The sequence below is a fragment of the Nesoenas mayeri genome (assembly GCF_963082525.1).
Source record: "Nesoenas mayeri genome assembly, chromosome: 25".
In the NCBI taxonomy this organism is placed as follows: Eukaryota; Metazoa; Chordata; class Aves; order Columbiformes; family Columbidae; genus Nesoenas; species Nesoenas mayeri.
Window position 1 is genome coordinate 5,000,802 of NC_137549.1, and position 26,191 is coordinate 5,026,992.

The 26,191-nt window shown below is 61.3% G+C and overlaps 6 protein-coding genes across 9 annotated transcripts in view; 3 read left to right on the forward strand and 3 right to left on the reverse strand.

Annotated features, from left to right (window-relative positions):
• The window catches only part of ELL (elongation factor for RNA polymerase II), a 47,276-nt gene extending 43,024 nt beyond the window's left edge, over positions 1-4,252 (reverse strand). The window contains exon 1 of the mRNA XM_080359376.1: positions 4,097-4,252. Within this exon, the coding sequence (XP_080215502.1) occupies positions 4,097-4,231 (135 nt within the window). The 5' untranslated portion in view covers positions 4,232-4,252. The remainder of the gene's footprint in view (positions 1-4,096) is intronic.
• A 661-nt stretch (positions 4,253-4,913) lies between these two features.
• FKBP8 (FKBP prolyl isomerase 8) lies at positions 4,914-11,565 on the reverse strand. 3 transcript variants are annotated; one of them, XM_080359392.1, is made up of 9 exons: positions 11,542-11,565; positions 10,053-10,340; positions 9,738-9,907; positions 9,481-9,569; positions 8,966-9,183; positions 8,719-8,891; positions 8,530-8,607; positions 6,269-6,406; positions 4,914-5,731 (listed from the first exon to the last, which is right to left on the reverse strand). In XM_080359392.1, exons 2-9 carry the CDS (start codon positions 10,324-10,326, stop codon positions 5,645-5,647), a joined length of 1,227 nt encoding a protein of 408 aa, XP_080215518.1. In that variant the 5' UTR covers positions 10,327-10,340; positions 11,542-11,565; the 3' UTR covers positions 4,914-5,644. The 3 variants fall into 3 exon arrangements, with proteins under 3 accessions (XP_080215518.1, XP_080215516.1, XP_080215517.1); XM_080359390.1 differs by lacking the exon at positions 11,542-11,565 and adding an exon at positions 10,664-10,712; XM_080359391.1 differs by lacking the exon at positions 11,542-11,565 and adding an exon at positions 10,607-10,646.
• KXD1 (KxDL motif containing 1) lies at positions 10,755-13,010 on the forward strand. Of its 2 annotated transcripts, none has more exons than XM_080359393.1 (5): positions 10,755-11,088; positions 11,402-11,502; positions 11,586-11,738; positions 12,070-12,116; positions 12,428-13,010. In XM_080359393.1, exons 2-5 carry the CDS (start codon positions 11,408-11,410, stop codon positions 12,661-12,663), a joined length of 531 nt encoding a protein of 176 aa, XP_080215519.1. In that variant the 5' UTR covers positions 10,755-11,088; positions 11,402-11,407; the 3' UTR covers positions 12,664-13,010. The 2 variants fall into 2 exon arrangements, with proteins under 2 accessions (XP_080215519.1, XP_080215520.1); XM_080359394.1 differs by lacking the exon at positions 10,755-11,088 and adding an exon at positions 11,206-11,273.
• A 400-nt stretch (positions 13,011-13,410) lies between these two features.
• UBA52 (ubiquitin A-52 residue ribosomal protein fusion product 1) lies at positions 13,411-14,808 on the forward strand. Its single transcript, XM_080359408.1, has 5 exons — positions 13,411-13,439; positions 13,690-13,808; positions 13,879-13,965; positions 14,066-14,168; positions 14,649-14,808. The coding sequence occupies exons 2-5, from the start codon at positions 13,706-13,708 to the stop codon at positions 14,740-14,742; spliced, it is 387 nt and encodes a 128-aa protein (XP_080215534.1). The 5' UTR covers positions 13,411-13,439; positions 13,690-13,705; the 3' UTR covers positions 14,743-14,808.
• Positions 14,809-14,971: 163 nt separating this feature from the next.
• On the forward strand, positions 14,972-18,385 carry REX1BD (required for excision 1-B domain containing). The gene is made up of 5 exons (XM_080359421.1): positions 14,972-14,982; positions 15,650-15,732; positions 16,429-16,633; positions 16,717-16,805; positions 17,105-18,385. The coding sequence occupies exons 1-5, from the start codon at positions 14,980-14,982 to the stop codon at positions 17,175-17,177; spliced, it is 453 nt and encodes a 150-aa protein (XP_080215547.1). The 5' UTR covers positions 14,972-14,979; the 3' UTR covers positions 17,178-18,385.
• Positions 18,301-25,202, reverse strand: CRLF1 (cytokine receptor like factor 1; the record flags this gene model as incomplete). The annotated part of the gene is made up of 8 exons (XM_080359420.1): positions 18,301-18,338; positions 18,458-18,636; positions 18,875-19,043; positions 19,126-19,283; positions 19,418-19,587; positions 19,831-19,960; positions 20,517-20,795; positions 25,130-25,202. The coding sequence occupies 8 exons, from the start codon at positions 25,200-25,202 to the stop codon at positions 18,315-18,317; spliced, it is 1,182 nt and encodes a 393-aa protein (XP_080215546.1). The 3' UTR covers positions 18,301-18,314.
• Between the last annotated feature and the right edge of the window lie 989 nt (positions 25,203-26,191).

Consider the following 26,191-nt stretch of genomic DNA (forward strand, 5'->3'; position numbering starts at 1 on the left):
TTGACAGGCTACAGCATCAGTGAATTAATAGGACAGGAAAAAACAGGTTACGGGAAAGGAGGAATGATGCAAAAAGCTCTAAGATAATTCGATGAATTTTGATTCGAAAGCCGGATTGTTCTTTCTGCTCCTGACACCTGCAAGCAGCTTTCAATTCCCAGCTCAGCGCGAATACGCATTACCCTAAAGACCCTGTAATGACAGCAGGAGCCTTCATTTTGTATTTCATGCTTTAAACACAGCAAGATGAAGGCACCTACAACAACCTGCTCCGAAGCCAAAGGCTGAAAAAGTTCTTTCAATAAGCGGCAGCTCCAAGGGGTGGGTTCAACCCCAACCTCTGAGAAAGAAGTTCTGTCACGGTCCATTTAAGCACAGAAGGCACAGGGAGGATGACTTGGGAAGCCACATCTGTCAGACCACAGTTCCAAAACTCAGTTCAGCCCGTAGAGCACAGGGGAAACGTGCTTCGGTTATCTCTGCTTAGCCCCCAATAAATATTTGTGCATCTGCCAAAGTTCACCGGTGAATCAACCGGTGGCTTTGGTTCAAAATACCCCGTGTAGGGGGACAAGGGGAGTGGAGGCACCATCCGGCCACCGCACCGCACGCTGAGCAAAGCAGGGATGCTACAAACCTCTTCATGTCCTCCTAAAATTATGAGGCTCCCAGTCAAGCCAGGCCTAGGACTGGCACTGAGCTGAGCCTGGCCCCCATCAGCTACAGTTAGGTCAGCGTTTAACCTACAAATCACAGGAAAAGGTGCGCAACCGCAGCCGCGCCGTTCGTTATCAAATGACGATCCATCATTCAAGCTAACCAGCACCGGTCCTCAAGCCACAGAGTTTTTAAATAAATATGCGAAAGTCGGGAAATTCCCAGGTAGGAGTTCCAGGAACAGCCCTAACGTCGTGTATGGTGTACGTGCCATTGGCACCTACACCATGTTAGCGGGAGGAGAGGGATCAACAGCTCAGCGACACCCGGGTCTGCCACGGGGCGTTTTAAATCCTGCCTTCAGATTTCTATAGACCCAGGAACCCTCATGATGTTGCTAAAAAACAAACCCCAAAACAAGGGTGTGAAAAGCAAAGGATGAATGCCACAGATGGAGACGTATCAGCGAGGATGGATACAACGTCTCGATAAAGAATGAAAGAGGAAAATAAGGCAGGTGCATGAGTTCCCTCGTACCTTGACACAGACCAGAAGGGATGGGGAAAAGCCATGACTTGCCTTTTTTTTGGGGGGGTGGGAGGCCTAAACAGTGTGTACACATACCCGAAGGGAGCACAGCGCACTGCAAGCTAATAGGGAATCAACCTCCTTGGAGAAGCAGGAGTTGTTTTGGGCTGACACACCGGACCGGCTCCATTTCATCAGTGGACAAACTGACTCGGGCCACATTTTCCAGCGCTCGGCCTTTGGCTGCGCAGCTCGGCGCCCGGGGTTTCACAACGCGGGGAAGCTGCTTCGGGGGCAGCAAGTTTCACAAGGAGCTGCTGGGTGACATCTTAAAGTATCCCCTACAAAGCCGGTGTTACTTTTAAGACTCTTATTTCTTTCAGGTGAGTGTAGAGGAGAAATAAATCCTTGTAAGGACTGCGTGCCCTGGACTTCTTCAGCAGCAGCTCCACGTTCTCCGTGCACAATACAGCAGCAGCTTGCTGAAACACAGTTGGGCATCAACGTGCAGACACCCAACCACAATCTTCACCAGAACGCAGACAATTTAGCAGAGACTCAAGCGGGAGAGACCCGAGAAGACAAATATCTTGTTTCTCCACAGTCGTGCTGCCCGATGCGCACATGGTTCAGCTCCACAGCGCGAACGCAACTGCTCTGGCACAGGGGACACTCAAAACAAATGGCAGCTCGCCCGGCTGGGTGATCATTTTTGGATTATGTAATCCCAATACATTATTATTAGACCAAGAACAAACTCCAGCGAGCAACTGAAGACATTACCCGGCCTGTTCTGGCAAAGGGACAAGAGACTTGTCGCAGGAATCGCACCGACGTGCCGTCCCGGTGCATAAAACAGGTCAGACTGCACACATGTCGGACTTCAGGTAACACAAACAACAGTATTGGATTCCAAGCCATTATACATATTACACAACGCTGTCGTCAGTTATACCGCATTTAAAAACCAAACCGAGCAGAAGAAGCCTTAGCGAGTTTTTTCCATTTACCTACTGCAGCCCCAAATTAAATCAGAGCCCGGACTGGACAAACACGGCTCCGAAGGTGTGTTATAAAGTCGCTTCTTGGCATGGCCGCGGCCGAGCGTTTCAGAGGAAGCAGAGACGTTCAACAAGCTGGAGAAACTGTTTATAGAACAAATGCAGAATGAGCATATGTGTTTAATAGCCCACTAATTGTTGCGTTATTCACTGTACAAACAAGCGAGCTCTTCTGCCCTTATCCCTTCCTGCCCATTTAATCACCAGTAGCCTTTGACTATTTCTCTTTTGGGTGGCGGTGAAGGAAGCAAAGTTCATTAGTGGCCATTGGCCACCAAACAATCTAGAGACCAGACTTCATTTAGAAAATAAACATCACTACTCATGTGTGACACGGACTCAGAATAGCTTCCCAAAATATTTAACACAGTTGCCTGTAGTCGTCCTACTCTCCCAACTCCAAAAGAAAAGACTTTCCTAATATATAGAACAGCATTTATTCGGATTTTTTGTCTTTTCTTCGGAGAAAAAGCTACTCTGTCTACCCAAGGCACTTATTGCTACTGACTTCTCATAATGCTGATAAACACTCATTAAAATACAAGTTGATAAACCCTGGTACAGTAATTACCTTCGTCCTCACACTGAGCTTGCCCAATTCAGTGATGTGATGTAACCAACACCCTAAATTAAAAATAGTGTTGTGACAACATATGGTTTATCCTACAGAAGCTGGCAAGCAGGACGCTCCTAATGACAAACGGGTTGGGTTCCCAGCTTCCCCAGCTCCCTGGCAAGGTGAGGAGACAGATACGCTCGGGATCAGAGGCGGAAAGAAAAGAAAAGAAAATGAAATTACAATAAAAAGGACAGCTTTGAATCCCGCTCCGGTCCAGCCTAAGGACAGATGCCGAGCGCTGCCATTATTCTTTATTTTCGTGACTATTCAAGCTCTCTGGACGCATTTCAAGGAAATATCTCGGAAAAGACAATCTGGAAATTTCAAATTACAGCCCAGTCTGAACCTGCCTCCCCCCCCCCCCCCCCCCCAGGGAACCGAGCGCCGGACCGGGGCGGGGGGGACACAAGCGGGTGCCCCGGAGGGGGTGGCAGCGGGGAAGGGACCCCCTGGGCCCGATGGCAGGACCCCCCCCCCCCCACCCCCGCCCCCCCTAAGCAGGACAGGGCAGCGGGATGAGCCCGGCCCCCCCGGGCCCTGCGAACCCACGTCACGCAGACGGGGGGGCCGCACGCGCTCACACGGTCACCGTGGGGGGGGAGGGGGGACACCGACGTCCCTTGTAAACCCCCCCCCCCTCCCCCCCCCCGGTGTCTCCCAGATCCCTATCGGAGGGACACCGAGAGCCCTTCCCCCGCCCCCCGGCATCTACCGGGGGGCGGCACCGAGATCTCAGCTCCCCGGTCACCCACCGGGGGGGACACAGGGGTCCCCCCAACAGCTACCGAGGGGTTCACCGGCACCCCCCGACCCCCCTCAGGCACTTAGCGAGGAATCACGACCCCTCCGCGGTCACACACCGGAGGGGGGGGCCCTCAAACACCCCCGGGGGAACGCGGGGCGTTCCCGGGGGGGCACAGCGGGAGCCCTCCAGGGTCCCTCAGGCACCCGACAGCGCGATCGCCGCCCGCCCCGGTTCCCTCACGCAGAAGGGGGGGCCGGGAACTCCCACATCTCCACAGCCTCTCGCCGGGAGGGCCTCACACCGACCGACCCCTCTCCCCATTTCCCCGCCACACACCCGGCAGCGGCAGGACCGGGTTCCCCAGCCCCGCTCCGCCTTCCCCCCGGTGCCAACCCCGCCGGTGCTGCCCGCGGGGCTCCGGCCGGGGCCTCGTGGCGGCCACCCCCCTCCCGCCGCGGGGCCGTGCCCACCGCCCCACGCCCCTACCTTACAGGCCTGGTAGCTCTCGAAGGCGCGCAGGGCGCTCTCCGTGAGCTTGACGTGGAAGACGGAGACGCGGGTGCCGCGGCCGAGGCGGCCGCAGGACAGCCCGTACCCGCGCTCCGCCTGCAGCGCCGCCATCTTGGGACCGTCTCCCCCTCCGCGCCTGGGCCGCCGGGGCCTCCCGCCGCCGCCACGCCCCCTTATACATTATTCATAAGCCGCCCGCCTGTCGCTCCGCCAACCCCGCCCACCCGGGGCGCCTGTTGCTGGGGCGAGGAGGTGGGCAACGCGCGCTCCCATTGGCCAGGCCTCGCCGGCCGCCGCGGCGGATTGGGAGATGGGCGGAGGAGGCGGGGATATGCAAATAAGCGCCGCGGGGCATGGCGGGGAGGGTGGTTTGGTGCAGCCTGGAGCACCGGCGGAGGGGGCGGCGGGGGCAACCCCGGTCCCCGGGCACAACCCCCGGGCACGGCCCGGGGGGCCTGGAGTCCTCCCCGGGCTGGGCCTGCAGGCTGCGGGCTCCCCCCGAAAGCAGGGGTTGTAGGCCCAGGACTCCCCCCGCCCCAAGCAGGGCCCTGATGCCCCAGGTTCCGTGCCCCACGGGGGGCTGCGGGCACCCAAGGGCACACTCCGTGTCATCGGGTCCCCCCCGAGCCAATAACTTCGGCTGTGGAGGCTGCTCCCTCCCCCCACAGAGCTGTAAGAATTCCCCTTTTGCCCCCCAAATGAAGCAGCTCCTGCTGCAGCCACGTGTGTGTGACAAGAGGGGGGACAGCCCAGGAGAGCACACCCCCCTCTGGGAATGAAGAGGCTCCGAGCATCAAGGAATTGTCCTTTATTTGGGAAGTTCACAGTCAGTTTGGGGTAGAAGGAAAGTGCTACCCCCCCCGCCGCGAGCAGAGCTGAGACCGGGGCGCAGGGTCAGCCCCGGCTGGAGGGAGCTGAGGGCGGAGGGACCAGAGCGCTGGGACCCGCACGGGACAGCCCGCAGAGGAGGGTTCTTTGGCTTCCTTTGGACATCGCACGCTCTGAGGAGGGCGAGTGCCTGCGGGGGGGCTGAGCCCCCCAGGACACGGGCCCCTGGTTACATCCGCATCCCTTTGCCGCAGAAACCACCGTGTCCATTCGTACCCTTGCAGCTTCCTTCCACGTGCATCCTCCTCTGCCCCCCGTGCCGTGTCAGCAGGACCCCGGCGCCCACCGGGGCTCACAGGGCTGGGGACAGCCACAGTGTACCGGTGTGCAGCGCCTCATGCTCCCCTCGACATGCTCGGGGCTGGGGGCTGAGCCCCCGATTGCAGGGAGGGTGCTGGGGGGGTCTCTGCTCTGCCTGCGGCTCCATCCCTGCAGCTGCGCTTGGAGAGATACAGGGGGACGTCGGGAGGGGGATCCGGCGCCTCCGGCAGAGAAAGCATCAGTGTTTCTGCAAATGCGAGTCCGTGGGGAGGGGGCAGCGGAGCCCCAAGGAAGCCCCTTGGCAGGAGAGAGGCAGGTCCCGGCGCAGGTGCTGTGCCGCGGGTGCTGTGCCGCAGGGCCGCCCCGCCGCCATCCTTAGTTCCTTGCTGCGATGACCACGGACAAGGCCACGCCGCCCAGCGCGATGGCTGTCGCACCGAAGAGCCACTTCCAGGGGATGGACTAAAGGAGGAGAGACCGGCGAGGTGACGGGATGTCCCCGGTGTGCCACCAGCGGGGACGTGCAGCCCTGCCTGCGCTGGCATGGTGCCGTGGGGCAGCACCGAGCTCCGGACACACATCCGAGATAACATAGCCCAAAAATGGCAAGTGCTGCGTCGGCTCTGCCCAGCGCGTCCCTCCGCGGGGACAACGTGTGCCGCCGGCAGCCCAGCTGACGGCGCTTTCCACCGGCACAGCCAGCGGGCTCCTGAGCGCGGCGGCAGCTGGGAGCAAAGTCCAGAGCCTCCAGCTGGCATCGCCGGCGGACAGAGCTGGGAGCGCAGCCACAGCTATCGGTGTGTTCCTGGCAAGGCTGCCCCCCAGATCCCCGACACATGTACCGTGTGGGTCACACCAGCGTTCCCCCCGCCCACGAGCAGGACTGCGTCAACCCCCAAGGACCCAGGGGACAATAACACCTCCCTTGTGCCCTCACCAGTGCTCCCCAGCCCAGGGGTGACCCCCACCCGCTCTGTCACCCCCCTGCAAGGCCCTTACCCAGGGCAGCTTGTCTTTGCACTTCCCCGGGGCGCCAGCAGCGCTGGGATTCCCCAGCATCTTCCTGTACATCTCTGTCTCCACATTCTTCTGGTCCGCGTGCTTCTTCACCAGCTTGGAGAGCTCAGCGTGGATGGTCTGGGGAGGAGAGCAAGGCGCTGCGGTTATCAGTTATCAGCCCCACACTGTCCCCTGGGGTGGGGACAGGGACCGCAGCAGCTCCCATCACCCCAGGGCAGTGCAAGAGTTCTGGGAAACAGCCCAGAAGCAGCTGGGGGGTGACGGCCTGATCCTCCCCTACTCCCCAGCGCCCAGGGGCTGCACCAGGCTGGCGCTGACACCCAGGGTGGGTGACCCCAGCTCTGAGTGTCCCTGTGTCCTCCCTGACCACCCAAGCTGCTCCCCATTCCCTGGCAGTGAGGAGCGGAGCCCAGGGCTGATGCCAGACATCGGGAAAAGGATTTTTATCCTTTAATCGAGACAGAAAAGCGTCTGCGTCGCGGACAGACGTGCCCAAGCTCTCCCACCGCTCTGTCTGGAAGCAGGCTGGGAAAGCGGCCTCGACTCAGCCTGCGCTGAAGCGGGATTGCAGCAAGACCTGGGAGCGTGTCGGCACCTGCCCAGCTGTGCCGAGCGGCAGCGACGGCTGCGGCTGGAGGAGCGCGGCAGGAGAAAGCTCCGTGTCCTGCGCAGAGCTTGCAGGCTCCCAAAAAGCAGCCAGGAGCACCGGAGAGCCGAGCACGGCACTGCCAGGCGTTCCCTGAGCATGCAGTGGCAAGGAAGGACATGGCGTTGGTGCAGCCGTCTGGTGCCACGGCCGTGCTGTGCCCTCTGCTGGGGACACCTCCCTGAAACACCAGCACTGCCACTGGCAACCACATCGGCTCCAGACCACATCGGCTCACTTGGAGACAGACAACGGCTTCACCAGGCTGTGCCACGCGCAGAAACGCTGCCTCAGTGCGCGACTGCGGATGTCTGAAGGGTGCAAGGCAGCAAAGGGCTCGCAGACACCCCCAAGCTGGCACAGCACAAATGTTGGCATCTCCTCCTGCTCCCAGAACGCGCGTTTCTGAGGGCTCAGGAGGAAACCCAGTTGCTTATGGGCTGTAACAGCTGAAAAGTTCCAACAGCCCCAGAGAACCAGTTTCCTCATCTGAGACAGGTGGAGCTGAGCTTTTCTCGAGTCTTGTTTTCACCACCGGTAGCTGCAGCCCGTGACTCAGCGACGCGTGTTTAACGCTGCCGTCTGGAGCGGCACCGCCACTTCCCTGGGAGTCCCGGCAGCCAGCCGGAGAGGCCGGTAATTTGCTGTACTTGTGGTTTCACTGGTAACGTCACTGCCGGGCATTTTGATTTTTTTTTCACCCCCCTCCAATTAAAAGCTTCGTCCGAATGGGCAGCAAGCAGCCGCCCCACCAACAGTGACGTGCCAGCGACGCTCCCGGTGCTGCCCGTGTCGCTTGCGCTGCTCCCTCCCCGCAGCTGCCCACCCTGACTTTGGTGGGAGGGTGGGTGCTCTCAGACCACAAGCTCTGGGGGTGCTGCAGGACCACCGAGCACCTGCTCGCAGCGCCCCGTCCTGCACCAGATCACGACACAAATCAGGGTGAAAATCCCAGAAAAAGAGGTGGATGAAACAACAGATCCAGTCTGAGGACTAGAGCCCCCCACCTCGACCCCTCGCAGGCAGCACCTCCTGCCTCTCCCCCAGTTTGCCCAGGCTCGCTCCTGCTGGGGCCATTTCCTGGCACTGGTTTTTGATTTCTCCTCAGGCTCCAGTCTTGCAGCTGATCATTAACCAACAGGAAATTCCTGACCCAGAGCTCGCCCTGGCCCAGGCGCTGGACCGAGGTCTGGGCTGCTCCCACCGCCCAGTGAATCACAGGCCAGGCTGCTGAGCGAGTCTGCGGGGACTCAGCTCTGCTCCACCTCCCGCAGCCATGGCACGAGCTGCTGGAGCCACCCCGGAAAGCTGGGACACGCAGGATTGGTGCAGGAGGCATGGGCTGGCAGGGACTCCTGCCACCGTCACGACCAAAGGGCAGAGGGAGTCTCGCAACATAGAGATAAGGGACCCACCGGCCAAGCTCAGATATTGCACCATGGGGTGCATCACACCATGGCTGCCCAGGTCCTGAGGGGCTATTTCCAGCCTCCCTTTGTGGGGGAGGCTGGGAACAGCTCCAGGGGGGCTTCTGCCTTTCATGGGGGGCACAGACAAGAAAAGTGTCCTGCAGACGCCCAGCTCAGTAGCCTACCTTGTTTGAAGGCTCCAGCTTCAATGCCGCTTTTAAAATGGGGATGGCATCTCTGTATTCACCCTGCTGAGCCAGGACCTGGAAAGCCAAATACAGACTGAGCAGAATGGCTGAGGTCTGTCCCTTGTCCCTGCTCTCCGTCACACCATGGAGAAGGGACAGCAGCACCCAGCGCACGTCCAGCCTCACCTTGCCTTTGCGGAAGAGAGCCTTGATGTTCCCCGGCTGGTGCTCCAGGACAAGATTACAGGACTTGAGAGCTGCCTCATAATGGTCCAATTTAAGCTGAGACGCTGCCAAGTTGTTGAGACATTTCACCTTCACGTCCAGCAGCTCAGCCTCCTCCTCCGGGCTGAAGTCAACTGCAAAGACCCCAGAGTTGGGTTACGAGGGAAAGGGACCCCAGGCGGTCCTCACCCGGGGCGGGAGCAGGTACCTTTTGAGCTGGAGCCGATGACCTTGAGGGCGATGTCGTAGGAGTTGATGGCCAGCACGTAATCTGCCTGCTGGTAGAAGAAGTTGCCACGCTCCCGCTTGCGGTTGGCCAACTCTATCTTCTCCTTCCCGCTCAGCAGCTCCAGGTCCGGCGCGTCCTGAGCCGCCAGCAGCTCCACCTCCAGGGTGAGGGTCGCGTTGGGTGGGATGTCAGGGCTCCTGCGCAAAGAAGGAGACAAACCCCCGGCACCTTTATCACCTTTGCAGGTCCCACCACCCACAAGGCCACACAGATTTAGGCCCAGAAATCAGGGAAGCTCCCCAGGACAGGGTGTGACTCAAATTGTTCTCCCCAGGCAGGACATGCTGCTGTTCCCTGCACGTAGCAAACGAGCCAGGTCTCCCAGCCCATAGAAGCTGTGGGTTGCTGGCTGGGCTGTTAGTGGGAGCACAGAGGACAGCTTTCACAGCCCTGTTTGGGGCCATTCTGCTCCACCCCATGCCCTCCCCGCTCACCTGCCCTGAGCACCATAGCAGTACTTTGCATCTGACACGATCAAAGCCGTCTCCCCCATTTCCAGGAGCTGCACACACAAGTCCAGCGCCTGCAGGGAACAACATCATGAGGAGGGAGCATGAACAAAGGCAGACGGGCCACTTCTGATCCACAAACAGGGACACCGCAGACCCCAAACCCTCCCCACGCTCCCCAAGGCAAGGTCTTGCCCTGCAAGGCAGCGATAAAGGCCAGCAAGCTTTCTCCCAGCCCAGACCTGCAGGACATCGCAGTCCCCCAGCGTGAAGGTGAGGGCTGGGTTCTCCTCCACCACGCTGCCATCCTCCAGCGTGGCCTTCAGGCGAATGGTCACGTTCTGGCCCTTGTTGGGACGGGTGTCCACTCCCTGGCCTGGCACCAGCGTCTTCTTCTTGAGCAAGCCATTCCCTGGGCAAGGAGAAGCCAGAGGCACATCAGCCCATGGCTGCGAGGGAAAAACCTCACTCCCGCTGTCCGGTCTGACTCCCGGCCGGCCTCCCAGGGAAGGCTGTGAGACCGCACAAGCCGAGCGCCCTCCTGCCCCGGTTCTCACCCAAAACATCGAGCCACTCCTGGGGCTCCTCAGCCGCTTCCCCCCGGCCCTGCTCCGAGGGCTGGGCATCCTCTCGCGGCGGGACCGGCGGCCTGCTCACGTCCTCCAGCGGGGGCAGCTCGCTCAGGTCCTCCTCCTCCTCTTCTTCCTCTTCCAGGACCTCGAAATCCTCCCCCGTGTCCAGGTGAGCGGCGTCACCCGTCGGCGACAGCTCAGTGCCGGTGCCTGCCCGGCCCGGGGAGCCGCTCCTCGGTTCCTCCCCGCTGGAGGCCATCGCGGCGGAGCAACCTGGAGGAGGGGGGCGGACGTGGGTCAGGCCTGCGCTTAACAGAAGGGGACGCGGCCGCCAGCCCGCGCAGCGCCGGGACCCTTCGGGGAGGATGAGCGGTTCGGGCAGGGGGGACGCCGGCAGCCCCGGGGGAGGGAACGGGCTCCGCGGGGTTGGGGGGGACGGGACAGGGGTGACGGGGCCCCGGTACCGGGAGGGGCCGCCCCGCGCGCGCCTCCCGCCGCCACGTGCATTCCCGCCCGCGGGGACCCCCCGCCAACGTCACCGTCACGCGCCGGGACTCCCCTTAGCAACGGCCCCGCGCGCCCCCCGCCGCTCCCACCTGGTCCGCGAACCCGCGGCCGCCGGCCCCGCCCCCCGCTCCTATTGGACAGGCACCGCCCACCGCGCTGACGCCATTGGGTGGTGAGAACGCTCGTCAGCGAGGCGCTGAAAGGGGCTCGGCGCCCTCTTAAAGGGGCCGCAGCGAGGTGTTGGGGGGACCGGGTGGTGCCCGCCGCTGGGCCATGGCGCGGGGGCCCGTGCGTGCCCGGTGTGCGGCGCGGGGGCCTCGCTACTGGCACCGGGGGGGGTCCCCTCCGCCGACCACCACTACTTCCGGCTTGGCGTCGTGACGCAACGGCGCGCTGACGCCGCGGGGTCGCGCTCGACGTGACCCCGCACCAGGAAGCGAGGCGCGGCCGCCGGTGCCGCCCCCGGTGCCGCTCCCGCTCCGGTCATGTGAAGCGGCGGGACGGGCTCCCCCAGGTGCGCGGGCACTGCCGGCGGGAGGCCCCGGGAGGGGCCCAGGTCTGCGTCCCCCCGAGAGGCGCTACCGGGGCGGGCAGGCGGGCGGGGAGACTCCGTTACCGGCAGCGGGAACGTGTGGGGCGCCCCAGGACCGGGCACGGCGGCGGGGAGGGGGAGTGGTTGCGGCACCGGCGGCACGGCAGGTTGGAGGCGGCCCTGTTACCGGGAAGGTGGGAGGGGCGTGTCCCCCGTAGTGGGGAGGTGTGTGGGGGGTGTCCCCGGTACCGGGAGGCTCCCGCCCCTATGCTGAGCCGCCCGCACCGCCCCGCAGGCCGCGATGGAGCCCACGGCCTCCCAGGTGTTCTGCGGGCGGGTGCTGGGCATGGTCAACGCTGAGGACGTCAACGCCATCATCCTGGCGCAGAAAAACATGTGAGTCCCGGGGGAAACCGGCCCGCGGGGATCCCGTACCGGCACAGGGTCGTTGCTGAGCTCCGGCTGCTTCCCCCGCGCAGGTTGGATCGATTTGAGAAGACCAACGAGATGCTGCTCAACTTCAACAACCTGTCCAGCGTCCGCATGCAGCAGATGAACGAGCGTTTCCTCCACCACACCAAGACGCTGGTGGAGATGAAGAAGGACCTGGACAGCGTGTTCCGCAGGATCCGGTGCGCAACGGCAACAGGAACGGGGCTGCCGGCGGGGCGGGAGGCGGCGCGGGGAGCGCAGGGCGGCTGGCTGAGGTCTGGGTGGGCTGTTGGGGGGTTAAAGTGGGGCACAAGGAGGAGACGCGTGGCCAAGTGACGCGTGGAGGGGGTGGGAGAGGAGCCGGAGCTTTGGGATTCCTCCATTCTGCTCCAACCCATGGGAGGGATGGGCCCAGAACGGGGCCGTGGGGGGAGCCCCATGGCTCAAGGGACCCCCCGGGATCCGTTTATGTTGTCCTGGGGATCTTGGCTCCGGATTTTCTGTGCACTGAGCGCGCTGTCTCCTCCGCAGGACGCTGAAAGGGAAGCTGGCCAAGCAGTACCCGGAGGCGTTCAGCAGTGAGTGCTTCCCTCCTGAATGCACAATTTCCATCGCTTCTCTTCCCAAGTGAAAAGTCCCTTTTTCTCAGAATGCATGAGGTGGCTCTTGGGTGTCGGGAGAAGCCGACGAGACATCCAGCGCCTGGAAAGCTCCTTGGTTATAATAAATGCGGTTGCAAGAGGTTACAAAGAGCCGCTAATATACGTGGTGTTGGTTTTATATTGATTACTGGTACAAAATGACAAAATTCAGAATTAGAGGAGCGTGTAATTTAGCCAGGGCGCCTCTGTCGCGGCACCAAAACTAACAATTGCGTCTCCCCTTCCAGACATCCACGAATCTCCCATCCTTGAAGACGACGATGACTTCGACCCCGTCCTGAAAAGCACCACAACCACCATCGCTACCTCGGAGCAGAGCACAGAGTCCTGCGACACCAGCCCCGACATCATCTCGCCCACCACCAGCCAGGATTTTGAGGATTTATCCCAAGGCCAGTACGATTTACCGGCCGTGAACGGACAGAGTCTCACAGACGAAGACACAACCAACGACCTGGACTGAGCGCGCGGGTCGGGCGCCGCTCCCGGAGGACTTTCTATCCTGTATTTATATTTGTGTGTTTATTTTTTTTGGGGGGAAGCAAATGCTGAGAGAAGCGATGGCCGAGTGAAGGCCCTTCTGCATCTAAACTGCCACCGTGGTGTAAACCCGCCACTCGCCTCGGGGTGAATAAGTAAAACGTGGGTTTGAAACGCCTCTTGTCCTTTCTCATTTGTGTCAGGAGAGCTGTGAAACTCCAGCGTAGACTTTGGTGCCAGTTTAGGGTAGAAGAGCCGTTTTGGGGGTGCAGATGTTGTATTTTTCTTAAATAACGTTGTATTTGAAGCTCGCACGTGTGCCCAGGAGCGCGGTCTGTGCTGCTCACGGCTTCCAGCCGCCTTTCCCTTTGGTCCCGGCCCGCTCCGTGCGGCCCCTCGCACCGCGCTCTTGTGGCCGGTTCCCTCCTTGGCTCCTCACGGTGTCCCCGGAGCGGCCGGGGCCTGAGAGCGGCTGAAGGGAGGGTGTGAGGCCGCAGGCAGGGGCTGTGGGGGCACTGCGGGCCCGTTCCCGGGGCCGTGGGGCGGGCTTGAGCCCGTTCCTGGGGCCGTGGGGCCGGTTCTGGGCCCGTTCCCGGGGCCGTGGGGCCGGTTCTGGGGCCGGTCCCGCCCTGTGGTACCGGAGCGGGCGGGCGGCGCATACGCGGAGAAGGGAGGGGGGGGCACGCATGCGCGGGTTGTGACGTCACGACGGGCGGGTTCCGGTTCCGGCCGCCCCTTTTCTCAGCGGCGAGGCGGCGGGTGCGTGCGGGCGGTTCCTCGGCGGGCCCGGGAGCGGGGCCGCGGCCTGGACCGGGGCCTGGACCGGGGGCCGATCCGCGCGGGGGGGGCCGTCCCGGGAACGCAGGGTCGGGGAAGCGCGTCCCGGCGGGCGGGGGGAGCGGGGACACGGGGGTTTCTCCTCAGGGCCCCGGCGGGCGGGGGGAGCGGGGACACGGGGGGTTTCTCCTCAGGGCCCCGCCGGGGTTGACGTGGTCGCCGCTCTCCGCAGACCCCCCGGTGCCAAGATGCAGATCTTCGTGAAGACGCTGACGGGTAAAACCATCACCCTGGAGGTGGAGCCCAACGACACCATCGAGAACGTCAAGGCCAAGATCCAGGATAAAGAAGGTACCGGGGAAAGCGGCGGCGGCCCCGGGCCCAGGCGCCGCCCCCCAGTCTGATGGTTTCTCTCCCTCAGGGATCCCCCCTGACCAGCAGCGCTTGATCTTCGCGGGCAAACAGCTGGAGGATGGGCGCACCCTCGCAGATTACAACATCCAGAAAGGTGCCGCAGATTTTGGGGTGTTGTTTCTTTTTTGGGGGGGGGTGCCGGCTGTTCCCCAGCAGCGCCTGACCCCGCCGTGCCGCTTGTTTCTCTGTTTCAGAGTCCACCCTGCACCTGGTGCTGCGCCTGCGCGGGGGCATCATCGAGCCCTCCCTGCGCCAGCTCGCCCAGAAGTACAACTGTGACAAAATGATCTGCCGCAAGTACGTCCCTGTCCCCACCGCCCCCCCAGCGGGGTGGGGACACAGACCCTGTTCTCTGCCGCCCCCCCAGCTGGGGTGGGGACACAGACCCTGTTCTCTGCCGCCCCCCCAGCTGGGGTGGGGACACAGACCCTGTTCTCTGCTGCCCCCCTAGCGGGGTGGGGACCCAAACCCCATCCCCTGCCGCCCCCCCCAGCTGGGGTGGGGACCCAGACCCTGTTCTCTGCTGCCCCCCCCAGCGGGGTGGGGACACAGACCCTGTTCTCTGCCGCCCCCCCAAGCTGGGGTGGGGACACAGACCCTGTTCTCTGCTGCCCTCCAACGGGGTGGGGACCCAAACCCCATCCCCTGCCGCCCCCCCCAGCTGGGGTGGGGACACAGACTCCGTCCCCTGCCGCCCCCCCAGCGGGGTGGGGACCCAAACCCCGTCCCCGGCGAGACGCTGACGTCCCCCTCATGCTGTGTTTCCCCCCTCCCCAGGTGCTACGCCCGCCTGCACCCCCGCGCCGTCAACTGCCGCAAGAAGAAATGCGGCCACACCAACAACCTGCGCCCCAAGAAGAAGCTCAAGTAGAGCGGGGGCGACCCTGCCCGCGGCCCCCAGCGCCCTCTCAATAAAGCATCGCAGCGCCCAAAAACATCCCTTTGTGTTGGTTTTCTTCTTTTGCTCGAATTGGCGCGGTTTTCAATAAAAAGCAGGGGCGTGCTGTGGGGGGGCGGCGGCGGTACCGGCCGGTAGCGGCAGGGGGCGGTGGAGCCGCGTTCCGTGCTCCGCCCCGTCGGGCCTGCGCCGTCCGACCGGGGCCGGGACATGGTGAGCGGGACCGGGCGGCCGCGGGGACGGGCTGAGGTGGTCCCGGGGCCGGTCCCCTTCGGGCAAACGTGGCCGGGGGGGCATCCCGGGACCGGTTCCGTTCGCGCAAACGTGGCCGGGGGTCGTCCCAGGACTGGTTCCGTTTGCGCAAACGCGGCCGGGGGGGGTCCCGGGACCGGTGTCGTTCGTGCACGGGTGGCCCGGGGCGGGTCCCGGTCCCGGTTCCGTTCGTGCACACGTGGCCGGGGGAGTCCCGGTACCGTTGCGGTTGTGGGTGAGGGGTGCCGGTACCGGCCCCGTTCGCGCAAACGTGGCCGGGGCGGGGGGGTCCCGGTACCGGACCGGTTCGTGCACGCGTGGCCGTGGGGAGGTCTCGGAGCCCGTTTGTTTTGTGTCCACGTGGTTGGGGGGGTGGGGGTCCCGGCGCGCGGACACGGGATGGGGGGGTGTTCCGGATCACGAGTGGGGGTGATTCACGGGGCCGGTCCGTCCACACGTGGCTGGGAGCGTCCCCGCTTTCCCCCAGAACTGACACCGAGGGGGATAACGGGGACTCGAGGCTTTGGCACCGTGGCGAGACCCCCGGGCGACACCCGCTCTGCGCAGAGCCCGTTAACGGGAGCAGAACCACCATCCCGGTGCCACCGTTGCCCCGTGTCCCCGGCAGACCGGCGAGCCCGTCACCGTGCTGCTGCGGCGGCTGCAGGCGCTGCAGGGCGAGCGCGCCGAGGCGTACCGGCTGCTGGAGGAGTGAGTACCGACCGCACCGGGGGACGCGGGGCGCCGAATCCCCATCCCCGGTTTATTTTGGTTTGACGTCCTGACGGGAAGAGGCTGCCGGGGCGGCTGAGGAGCCGCAGCTGCCAGGGGGACACCTGTGTCCTATTTGAGCACCCGACAGGAGATGATGGACTTCCCGGGACACGGGCTTGCGGCTGGAAAGGAGAATAAAACAAATCCCCCTCCAAAAAGCAGCTGCCAAGCCTGTCCCGTGCAAGGGGTGAAGCTGCCTGGTCGGGAGGGGGTTGAGAGCTGCCAAATCTGGGGGGGGGAAACTAGACACTGCTGCTGTAACTGCCATGCTGGAGGCTGTGCTTTCATACTGTATTTTTGCACCACTTTTTGAGAACTATTGGTCAAGGATTTGGATAGATAGATAGATAGATAGATAGATAGATAGATAGATAGAAGGATGGCTAGATAGATAGATGGATGGCTAGATAGATGGATGAATGGATGGATAGATAGATAGATGGATGGATGGATGGATAGATAGATAGATAGATAAATAGATAGACACATGGATAGATGGATAGACGGATGGATAGATAAATAGATAGATGGATAGATAGACTGACCTCCCTGGTGCTCCACAGCGGTGTGGCAAAGGGGACTCAGTCCCCCGACTGCGTTGATGGTGTCTTACCCCCCCAAACCTGTCCCCAGGGGCCACCAGGCGTACCTGAGCAGCGCACCCCACTACGATTTCCCCCGTTACCGGCAGCTGGTCCATGAGATCACCGTGACGTTCAGCAGCATCTCCCGGGAGGTGCTGCGCATCACCGGGCGCCTGCGGGACGAGCTCGCCCGCCCAGACCTGGCCCAGCACCTCACCCGCCTCCAGGAACGGGAGCAGGAGAAGCTGCAGCTGGTGAGCACTGGGCTTTGGGGGGAGAATCCCAGGGCTGCTTTTTGGGGAGGGGGCTCCCATCTCTTGCCGTGTCCCCCCCGCAGACGGCGCAGCTCCAGCTGGCCCGGCAGCGGGCGCAGGATGAACCCGACGTGGACGCCCATCAGCAGGAGGTGCGGGAGCTCAAGCACAAGTAGGTGCTGGCCCCGTTGTGGTCTCCTCCTCAATTTTGGGATGGCGGCATCGCCCCCCTTGCCAGGCTGGGAGCCCCTTCCCCGCCTTTCCCCTCCCTCCATCCCGGGGGGGCCCCAGATGGTGCCTTCAAACGCACTTTTCGGCCGCGGCCCCGGGGAGGGTTTGGCGATGCCGCGTGGCCGCGGTCCCCTCGGCCTCCCCGGGCTGAGTGTTTCATAAACAGCGCGGGGAAGGCGAGGCGGCCCAGATAATACGCTCCATATGGGCTTTATTTATAGTTTCCATCCGCTCTCGTAGGCTAATTAAAACCATTGAGGCAATCAGCGAAATTCTCCAGGACCTCAAGTACGATTCGGAAGAAGTTGAGTGATGGGTGTCCCCGTGGGAACGGCTGGAGGGGCCGGCGGGTGGAATGGGGGCCCCGCTTGTGCCCCTGGCCCACCCCACGCTACCTCGGCAAGGTGGGCACCTTCCCCCCGACCCCTTTTCTTGGCCGTGGGCTGGAAGGGGTGCGGAACACCCCCCCGGGAGCAGTGGGGTCTCCCCAAATCCTGAGCATCCCTCAGCAGAGGGGGCCGGTGTGGGGCTGGTTCCTCCTCCCCAGCTCTGCTGGGGCTTTTCCCAATGAAAACCAGTGCCTGTAGAGCCTTGTTTTGACCCCCCCATTGGGATGGGCACAGCCTCTGCGGCCGGCTGGAGCGCCCCCCAAACCCACCAGCTCTGGCACCCCCCAAGTGCCCCTTCTCTGGTCACCTCACAATAAACACGTCCCCACAGAGCTGGCTGGAGTCGTACCATCTAAAGGTTTTGTGTCCCCCCAGTGCCGCCCCCTCCCCCGTGGCCGGGTCCCCAGGCGGGGGGTGACGAGTGACACGGGTCCCGTTTGGCTGCCCGCTGCATCCCCGTCCCCGCGCGCTGCTGACGCACACCCCGGGGGGGTTTCAGAGGTTTATTGGCATTAAGCTTAAATCTGTTCCTAATTGACTGAAATGGAACCAAAATAAGGCTGGTTTGAATCAAAATTGGAGCAGGCACTGGGGGCAAACCCCAGCAGCCTCAAACCAGCCCGCGTGGCTCCCCAGGGACGGACCCCCCCACCGCGCGCTCGCACGTGGGTCCCCAGGGAGAAAAACCAGCCAAAACTGCTTCCCGGGGGGGCTGCGCCGAGAGGGGGGGACACCCGGGAAGCCCCCGCCGCCCCTTTCATCCCAGAGGCTGCTCCGGCTGGTGGGGAAGGAGCAAAACCTCTGTGCCCCCCCCAGCCGGGTGGTGCTGGGGGTTCCCCTCGGTGCCGCGGTGCAGCGCCGCGGGGCCGGCGGCACGGGACGGGCTCCCAGGGCCGGCCCCCCCCGCCTCACGCCATCCCGTGTCCCGGGGGGGCCGCGGGGCCGCGCTTCGCCCCACCCGCCTTCCTGCTCCGCGCCGGCGGGGCCGGGGGGGGCGCGGGTGGTCCCGGGTGGGCGCCGGGCGCCCCGTGTCGTGCTGCTGGCGCTGGGTCCCCCGGGGGCTACAACTTATCGCCGGGAAGAACCTGCAGAGAGGAGCAGAGCCCCGCGTCGCCGCCGGCCGCAGCGTCACCCCATGTCCCCTCCACACCGGCGTCCCCGGGGTCACCCCGAAATAAATAAGTGCGAAAGGCTCCTTACCTACCTGGTTGCGTGTTTTGTGCGATTTCTGCAGCCACGCGCGCCACTGGTCGTAGAGCTTGATGCCGAGGTTGGAGCAGCCGTAGGCGTGCTTCTTCACCCACCCGAAGAACTGCTTCAGCTCCCGCCGCAGCGTCGTGTTCTGCTCCCCCCCTTTGGGGTCGCAGCCCCCCGCCGCTCGCTCTGCGGGGACAGCAGGGTCAGCGCCACGGGGGGGGACGCGCGGCTCGACCCCCCCGTCGCCGCCGCGCTGTGAATAATGGTGGGCGAGAGGGAAACGAGCGGATTTTTGGCTTCCTGCTGGGAAAGCCGAGCTCAGAATTGGCTCCTTTGCAAGAAATCCAGGTGCTGGGCACAGAGCGGGGACGGGCCCCCCCCACACATCCCGTTTGCGCAGGGAGGGGTGCGCAGCGGCACTCACCGCTGCGCGGGGTGGAGGCGGCCGTGGGGTTGCTCCAGTCGCTCCAGATCCCGGCCTTTTTGGAGCCGTAGATGCCGAAGGGGTTGCAGCGCACCTGGACAAAGTAGACGGTGCCGGGACGCAGCCCGGCCAGACGGCAGGAGGTCTGGTTGCCCACGTCATCCACCACCTGGGGAGGGAGGAGACGGCAACGTTGGCACCGTTGGGCGTCCTGTGATGTCCCGTGACACCCACGGGTGACACCGACCCACCTTCCACTCCGAGCTGTCCTCCACGCGGTACTGGATCTGGTACTTGGCTTGGAAGAGGAAATCCTTGAGGGCCGGGGGGGAGCTCCAGCGCACGCTCAGCTGGTCCTCCAGGTCCCCCACGCGGCTGACGTGCACGTCGGACGGCGGGTCGGTGGTGACTGCGAGGAAAGGGTTAAAGAGCCGTGTACAAATAAAACCCTTGGGGAAAACAGCCTGATTGGATTCGGAGCAATTCTGCTCACGTATCACAATGTCACCGGCGCGGTGGTGACAGCGGGGCAGCATCACTCACCCACGTCCAGGATGTCCAGCATGACGACGTCGGACACGGCCACCCCCAGCCGGTTGGACGCCTCCACCCAGATCTCGTATGGCGTGAAGAGCGCCAGGTCCTTGGGGATGTGGCAGGAGTAGGGCCCGGCCGTGTGGTACTCCTGGCACGTGTTGTCCCGGCCGTACCACCTGCGGATGGGTGCTGAGTGCCGGGCGCGGTCCAGTGGGGACGCTCACCCATCCCCGGAGCAAACGGGGACCCGCCGGCTTGGTCACCCACCGCTCAACACCACCGGTATCAAACCCTCCTCCCCGGCACGCACAGAGCGTGGCCGAGACCCGAGGAAACTCATCACAGACCCCATTACCCTGTCCTGTGAGCCTTAAATCCCGTCATTTTAAAGAATAACAGGAATTACGGCAAGCGCCCACCTGAGCTTGTACTTGAGGGTGTAGTTGGTGTGCAGGAACGTCTCCCCTTCCGTCCCCGGCGCCCACGTGCACGTGAGGTCCTTCATGTTCTTGGACCAGCAAGTGATGTTGACGGGTTTTTCTGGGGGCACTGGGGAAGGAAAACAATATAAAATAAGAGTGGGGGTGAAATGGCAGAGCAGTGAAATTCAGCCCGTGGTCACGATGGGCAATGACACCTCGGTCCCCAGGTTCCTGCGCTGCAAATGTGTTTGCTGGGGGGGGGTTTAAGCTCCTGCCTGGCCCAGCCCTGCCTGCGCCCCGGAGCTGTTTTCTTCCAGCAACAGCAACCCGAAAAAGCAAATCCAAGCTGCGTTCCCAGCTGAGCCTCTGTATTCCTGGGACGTAGCATCGTCCCTAAAATAGCCCGAGATAAAAATCTTACGGTTATTGATTCGGACAAGCGTAATTTTGCGGAGGCTTTGCCAAAAACGAGCCTTGTTCTGCCGCGCGCTCCCGCCAGCCGGGACGAGGAACCGCGGGGTGGAATCTAAACTAAAGCAAATAAAGCAGCAGCCGCCAGCGAAGCGTTGCGAGCCCACGGCACGGCGTTCGGCAACACCCCCCGGCGTCCATCCCCCCAAAAATCCAGTGATGGGGGGCGGGGGGGGGGACCCGAGCCGGCACACGCGGCCGCCCCGACGTACGTCCAACGTAAAGGCAGGAGCCGGCCAAGATGCCGCCGTCTCTGCTGTGGCACACCAGGTTGTCCCCGGACTGCTGCTTGGAGCCGTTGAGGCGGGTGAGGGACACGCCGAGGGTGCTGGGGCCCAGGGCGCTGTACGAGGCCGCGGGCAAGCGCCGCCCGTTCAGCGTCCAGTACAGGTCCTGGGCGCGCAGCGCGGACTCGGGGCTGACGGTGCACGTGGCCACCAGCGAGGAGCCGATCAGCAGCGTGGGGTCCTGGGGGGAGATCACGGCCGGGTCTGCACCGGAGACAAGAGGGGGGGTTCGACACAAACATTATATAGGCCTGTTTTTTTCCATATTTACATCCATTTTATATCTATTTTTTCCATCTTTAAATCTATTTTGTATGTATTTTTCTATCTCTAAATCTATTACATATCTATTTTTTCTCTATTTATATCTATTTTCCATCTCTTTTTCTCCATTTGGATCTATTATATATCTATTTTTCTCTATTTAAATCTATTGTATATCTATTTTTTCTATCTTTAATCTATTATATATCTATCCTTTCTCTATTTATATCTATGTTCCATCTCTTTTTCTCTGATTAAATCTATTTTCTATCTCCTTTTTCTCTATTTAAATCTATTATATACCTATTTTTTCTCTCTTTAAATCTATTATATATCTATTTTTTCTCTATTTATATCTATGTTCCATCTCTTTTTCTCCATTTAAATCTACTTCCCATCTCCTTTTTCTCCATTTAAATCTATTATATATCTATTTTCTCTCTATTTATATCTACATTCCATCTCCTTTCCTCTGATTAAATCTATTTTCTATCTCCTTTTTCTCTATTTAAATCTATTATATACCTATTTTTCCTCTATTTATATCTATTTTCCATCTCTTTTTCTCCATTTAAATCTACTTCCCATCTCCTTTTTCTCCATTTAAATCTATTTTAAACCTCCTTTTCCAATATTTAAATCTATTATATTTAATTTTTCTCTGTTTAAATCTATTTCCCATCTCCTTTTTCTCCATTTGAATCTATTTTCTCCCTCTTTTTCTCCATTTAAATCTATTTCCTCCCTCCTCTTTCTCTGTTTAAATCTATTTCAAACCTCCTCGTCCTATATTTAAATCTATTCTAAACCTCCTCTTTCTATAATCAAATCTATTTTCTGCCTATTTTTCTATATCTAAATATTTTATGGCCGTTTCGCTTTATTAACTGTATTTTGCCTCTGTTTTCTCCTTATCTAAAGATATTTTATAGCCATCTTTCTATATTAACTGTATTTTATGCCTTTTTTCCTATATCTAAATATATTTCATAGCCATTTTTCTATATTTAACGCGGAGCCATTGTCTGTATTTAACTATATTTTATATCCATATTTCTGTATTTAACTGTATTTTATAGCCATTTTTCTATATTTAGCCTTATATCATTTTTTTTCTATATTTAAATATATTCCATATCTATTTGATCTATTTAAACATCCGTGTATCTGTATCACAGGAGGTGCTGGGGGCTCATTGGTTGAAGCAGGCGAGGGGTTCAAGAGCCTTTGGGGGGGGTCTTGGTGACAACAGGGGGTCTCGGTGACCCTCTGGTTTAACCAGGGCCAGTTTATGGCTTTGCAGATTTTGCACAATAAAAGGATTGCAAAAGCAGCTACAGAAAGTTTGGGGGCATTTCCCCCCCCACAATCGGCGCCACCAACAACGCCGGCGCTTCCCGGCACCGACCGATCCAACCGCGCGCCCCCAGTTCTGCCCAAACCCATCCGTGGGCCCCCCCACGCTGGGACCCCCCCCCACGCTGCTCTATTCCGTGTCCATCAGCCTTATCGGCTCCGGCCGCACGCGCCGGGCTCATTTCCCCAAATTACCTCCCGGAAAGTGCCGCGACCTCCTCTCCCCTCCGACCCCTCTCGGCTTTCAGCGCCACCTCCGCTCCGGCTCCCCCGGCGTAATTAACCCTCCAAAACCCTCGTTACCCAGGGGGGGATCTTAATTAGCGGTGGCTGTCGCTTGGGGGATGCTCAGGGGGTAAAGGCGTCTGGGTGCGGAAGCATTTGGGATTCATTGGGGTCCTGAGCATCCCTGGGTGACCACACAAATCCATCCCCCCCAAGCCACAAACCCATCCCCAAGTGGGGTTCACCCCCCTGATTCCCACATCATCCAGCGCCCCCTCCCCAAAAACCTCCACCCCACCGCACCCCCAGCGTGCGCCGATACCCGACCCGGCGCTCCGGGCCCTAATTCTCCTAAATCTTAATCTAAACAGCACCAGAAACACACACGAGCGCCGTAAACCAGACATTTCCCGTCCCCCGAGCGGGACCCTCTGAAGGGGCCAATTTGGTATATTTTTATTATTTTTATTTTAATTTTTCCCTGCGATTTCCCCCCCTCTCCGCAGACACAACGGCCAACATGTGTTTTAAAAGGGAAAAGTGTGAAGTTTTCAGATTGGAGAGGAAAGAGACGCAGGAGCCTGTGGAATGCGCGAGCTGCAACCAAAATACCTGCTCGGGGCTTTATGGCTTTCCTACTCAAAAAAAAAACTGCTGATCAGGTGCTAAGTAATGCTATAAAGTAAAACCACATTTCCAAGGTGTCGGGAACGCTTGTGCTTTTCTTCCGAAGGGCCGGATTTCATTTTAGTTTTATATCGGGGCTGGGAAAGAAAAGGAAAAACCTTCCGATAAGTGTCGGAGATCGCGCAGCTAAAACAGATTTATTGAGATGTGTTAAGGGAAAATGATAGAAATAATTGCCCTGGAGAACAAAAGGGAATTTGGGCAGCCCTGAATTGTGCAGGAAAAATACATATTTAAAAAAAATATATACATTTAGAGCTCTTCTAAAGCTCGAGCAACAAGGTTTGCAGGCGGACACGGTGCCCAAAATCGCTTTATTTCTGCTTTGGGCTGGTTTTTGCCCATCTTTTTCCCTTTCTCTCCCCCGAGTGGCATTGCTGGTGCGCACCCCTCGGCGCGAGGAGGGGTTTATAAAAAGCCCAGGCATTCCAGCCAGCGACCGAGCTCAACCGACGGGAAACATTCGCTCTCTAAAAGGAGATTTGGCTTCGCCTCCCCCAGCGCCGCACGTCGAGGGGCCGTGGGGCGAGCGCTCCCCCCGCTGGACCCCGACGTGGGGAGGAAAATGGGGTCCCGGTGGTGGGAAACGGGCTGCGAGCGGCACCGGGTGTCCCCAAAGCACCGTGCGCCAAAAGGAGACTCGTATTCACGGCTCCTCAAGGGACTTTTGGAGCGTTTTTCCTCCCCTTTCCGCTGCTTCTGCAATTCCTGCTCTAATTATTGTGCCCGCTAATGACACAAATGGGTCGGGGGGTGCCAGGGCCCGGTGGCATCGCCGGCGCTGGGGACACGGGAGGTGCCAAGCGGTGGCTTTTTCTTGGCGGAGCTGCCGAGGCGTCGGAGCGAACATCCATGGATCGCCCTGAGAAATTCCCATCGGCGGGAGGAAGCCGAACTTCCTGCGGCGGGGAGCGGGGGCTCAACTGCCCTTCGCTCGGCCTGGGGGAAAGGGATGAGGTGCAGGGTGGGACAAAGGCTAATTGGGGTTGAGGGCTCTGCGGGGATGGGGGGGGGACACCCTCCCATGTCCCCCCTCCCCAACAATGGGGGAATCTCGATCCCCCAGGGGCTGAGCCCACAGGTGGCACCTCCCGGACCTGCCACCGCCGGGTGGGACCCCCCAGATAAGCATCATTGTGAAGCCCCACCAGGGGGATTTTTTTTTGGGGGGGGAGGGGGGGGATATTCATTGTTCTCTGTGGGGGAGGGAGCTCCCTGTTGTTCTGGGTGGGGAAAAGGGGGATTCATTGTTCTCTGGGATGGAGGGGGGGCACGGCTCTCCGGTGGGGAACGGGGGGGTCCCCGTTGTTTTTAGCAGGAGGAGGGGGGTCTCAGAGGCTCGGGGGGGTGGCAAAGGGGGCGCATCGCTCCCGGGGGTGGGAGGGGTGGGTTGGGGAAGGGGTTCGCTATTGTTCTCCGGACACAGGACGGGGGTTTCCATTGTCCTGGGTGGGGAATGGAGCCGCATTGTTCTCCAGGAGGGGGTTCTGCGAGCCGGGGGGGGGCAAAGGGGGTCCCACCCTTCTCGGGGAGGGGGGTCCCCTCTTCTCTATGGGGACAGAGCGCAGTCGCTGCTCCCAGGCGAGGCGGGGGGGATCCCTGCTGCTCTCGGGGATGGGGGGAACAAAAAAGTTTCCTCTATTGTTCTCTGCGGGGAGAGAGGGGGTCCCGGCGGGGCTGCGGGGACAAGGAGGGAGGGGGTCCCGCCTGCCTGCCGGGGGGAGATGGGGGGTCCCGGCTGCCCTTGGCAGGGGGGGTTCCTTGTTTTCCGCAACGCGCAGCCCCAAGGTGCGCCCGGCGATGCCCCCGGCGCTCCCGGGGCCGCTCCGCATCTCCGAAGGGTGGGGAGGGGGACACAGGCATCGCCCGGCCCGAAATGAACGGCGGAATCCCCGGGGGGAGATCCGCGCAGCGCCCGCTCCGGCCCCGACGGGACCCCCCGGCATCGCCCCCCCCACCTTCCCGCTCCCACCTTGCGGGCGCCGCCCGGTGCTCCCGGTACTCACAGGCGAGCGGCTCGGCACGGAGGAGGCGGATGCAGAGCAGGAGCACCGGGGCGAGCAGCGGTAAGGGCGGCATGGCCGGCTCCGGTGCCCGTCGGTGCCCGGGGCGGCGGAGCGCACCGGCACGTCCGGGGAAGTCCCGAGCAAGTCTGAGCAACCCCCCGGTTACCAAAGCCCTAAATGCCGCCCTGGCCCCGCCCCGCCCGGGCCCGGACCCGCCCCCGGGGGGGCAGAAAGGCACCGACCCCGGGGCCCCGCCACCGCGCTCCGCTCCCGGTCCCGCTCCCGGCAAGCGGTGCCTGCCCGGCCGCGCCCGGCGCTGCCGCGGGATGCTGCACCCCCCGGTGCCCCCGGGGCCGGTGTCCCGCTCCCCCGCTCCCCCCGGCCCCGCGGTAGGTGAGGAAGAGCCGCCCCGGGGCCGCCTTCCCACGGTGACTCATGCGCGGCCGCCGCGGACCCTCCCGCGCCCCCGGGGCCGCTCCCGGCGCTGCACCCGCCGCCCAGCCGGTCTCCCCGGGATCCTCCCGCCCCCCCTCAAGTGGCTTTAGGAAACCTAAATCCACCCTTTTTTCTGTTTTCTGCTGAGGGGTGAAAATGGGAAAATCTTCCCCTAAATCCCGATGTTTTCTATCAAACCCAACATGTTTGTTTTTCACCCCCCCCTTTCCCCCCCTCCCCACCAAAAGGTGGGGAAAAAAGCCCCCAATGGCTCCACACCCCGGCTGAGACGTGTTGTCCTTTGGGTCAGCCTGGCAGTGCTGGCGTGTCCGCTTGTGCCACCGGCTCCACGGTGAACCCATCTGTCCGTGTCCCGGTGCCTCCTCCTGTCCCCTCGCCCAGGATTTGGGGGCACCAAGAGTTTTGCAGACCCCATGCAGGTGGCAGAGCCCTGGGACAGCAGGTTCCAGCTGTGACAAGGCCACCGTCCCCAAGCGTGGGTGGGACTGGGAGCCCTGAAACTGTGGACCGTGGCCACGGTTGAGGTTTGTGGGTGACTCTGGGGGCTCAGAGCTAGGGGGGGACATTTCCAGCCCATGGGGACATTGTTTGGGGGCCTTCACTGTC

Excerpts from the sequence above, each read along its gene's own strand:
- FKBP8 (XM_080359392.1), bottom strand. The coding sequence starts at position 10,326 with ATGGCCTCCAGCGGGGAGGAACCGAGGAGCGGCTCCCCGGGCCGGGCA. Across the intron at positions 9,908-10,052 it reads GGAGTGGCTCGATGTTTTGG|GGAATGGCTTGCTCAAGAAG; the intron begins GTGAGAACCGGG and ends CTCCTTGCCCAG. Across the intron at positions 9,184-9,480 it reads TGCTATGGTGCTCAGGGCAG|GAGCCCTGACATCCCACCCA; the intron begins GTGAGCGGGGAG and ends TTCTTTGCGCAG.
- KXD1 (XM_080359393.1), top strand. The coding sequence starts at position 11,408 with ATGGAGCCCACGGCCTCCCAGGTGTTCTGCGGGCGGGTGCTGGGCATG. Across the intron at positions 11,503-11,585 it reads ATCCTGGCGCAGAAAAACAT|GTTGGATCGATTTGAGAAGA; the intron begins GTGAGTCCCGGG and ends TCCCCCGCGCAG. Across the intron at positions 12,117-12,427 it reads GTACCCGGAGGCGTTCAGCA|ACATCCACGAATCTCCCATC; the intron begins GTGAGTGCTTCC and ends CTCCCCTTCCAG.
- UBA52 (XM_080359408.1), top strand. The coding sequence starts at position 13,706 with ATGCAGATCTTCGTGAAGACGCTGACGGGTAAAACCATCACCCTGGAG. Across the intron at positions 13,809-13,878 it reads CAAGATCCAGGATAAAGAAG|GGATCCCCCCTGACCAGCAG; the intron begins GTACCGGGGAAA and ends TCTCTCCCTCAG. Across the intron at positions 14,169-14,648 it reads GACAAAATGATCTGCCGCAA|GTGCTACGCCCGCCTGCACC; the intron begins GTACGTCCCTGT and ends CCCCCTCCCCAG.
- REX1BD (XM_080359421.1), top strand. Across the intron at positions 15,733-16,428 it reads GCGTACCGGCTGCTGGAGGA|GGGCCACCAGGCGTACCTGA; the intron begins GTGAGTACCGAC and ends ACCTGTCCCCAG. Across the intron at positions 16,806-17,104 it reads GTGCGGGAGCTCAAGCACAA|GCTAATTAAAACCATTGAGG; the intron begins GTAGGTGCTGGC and ends CCGCTCTCGTAG.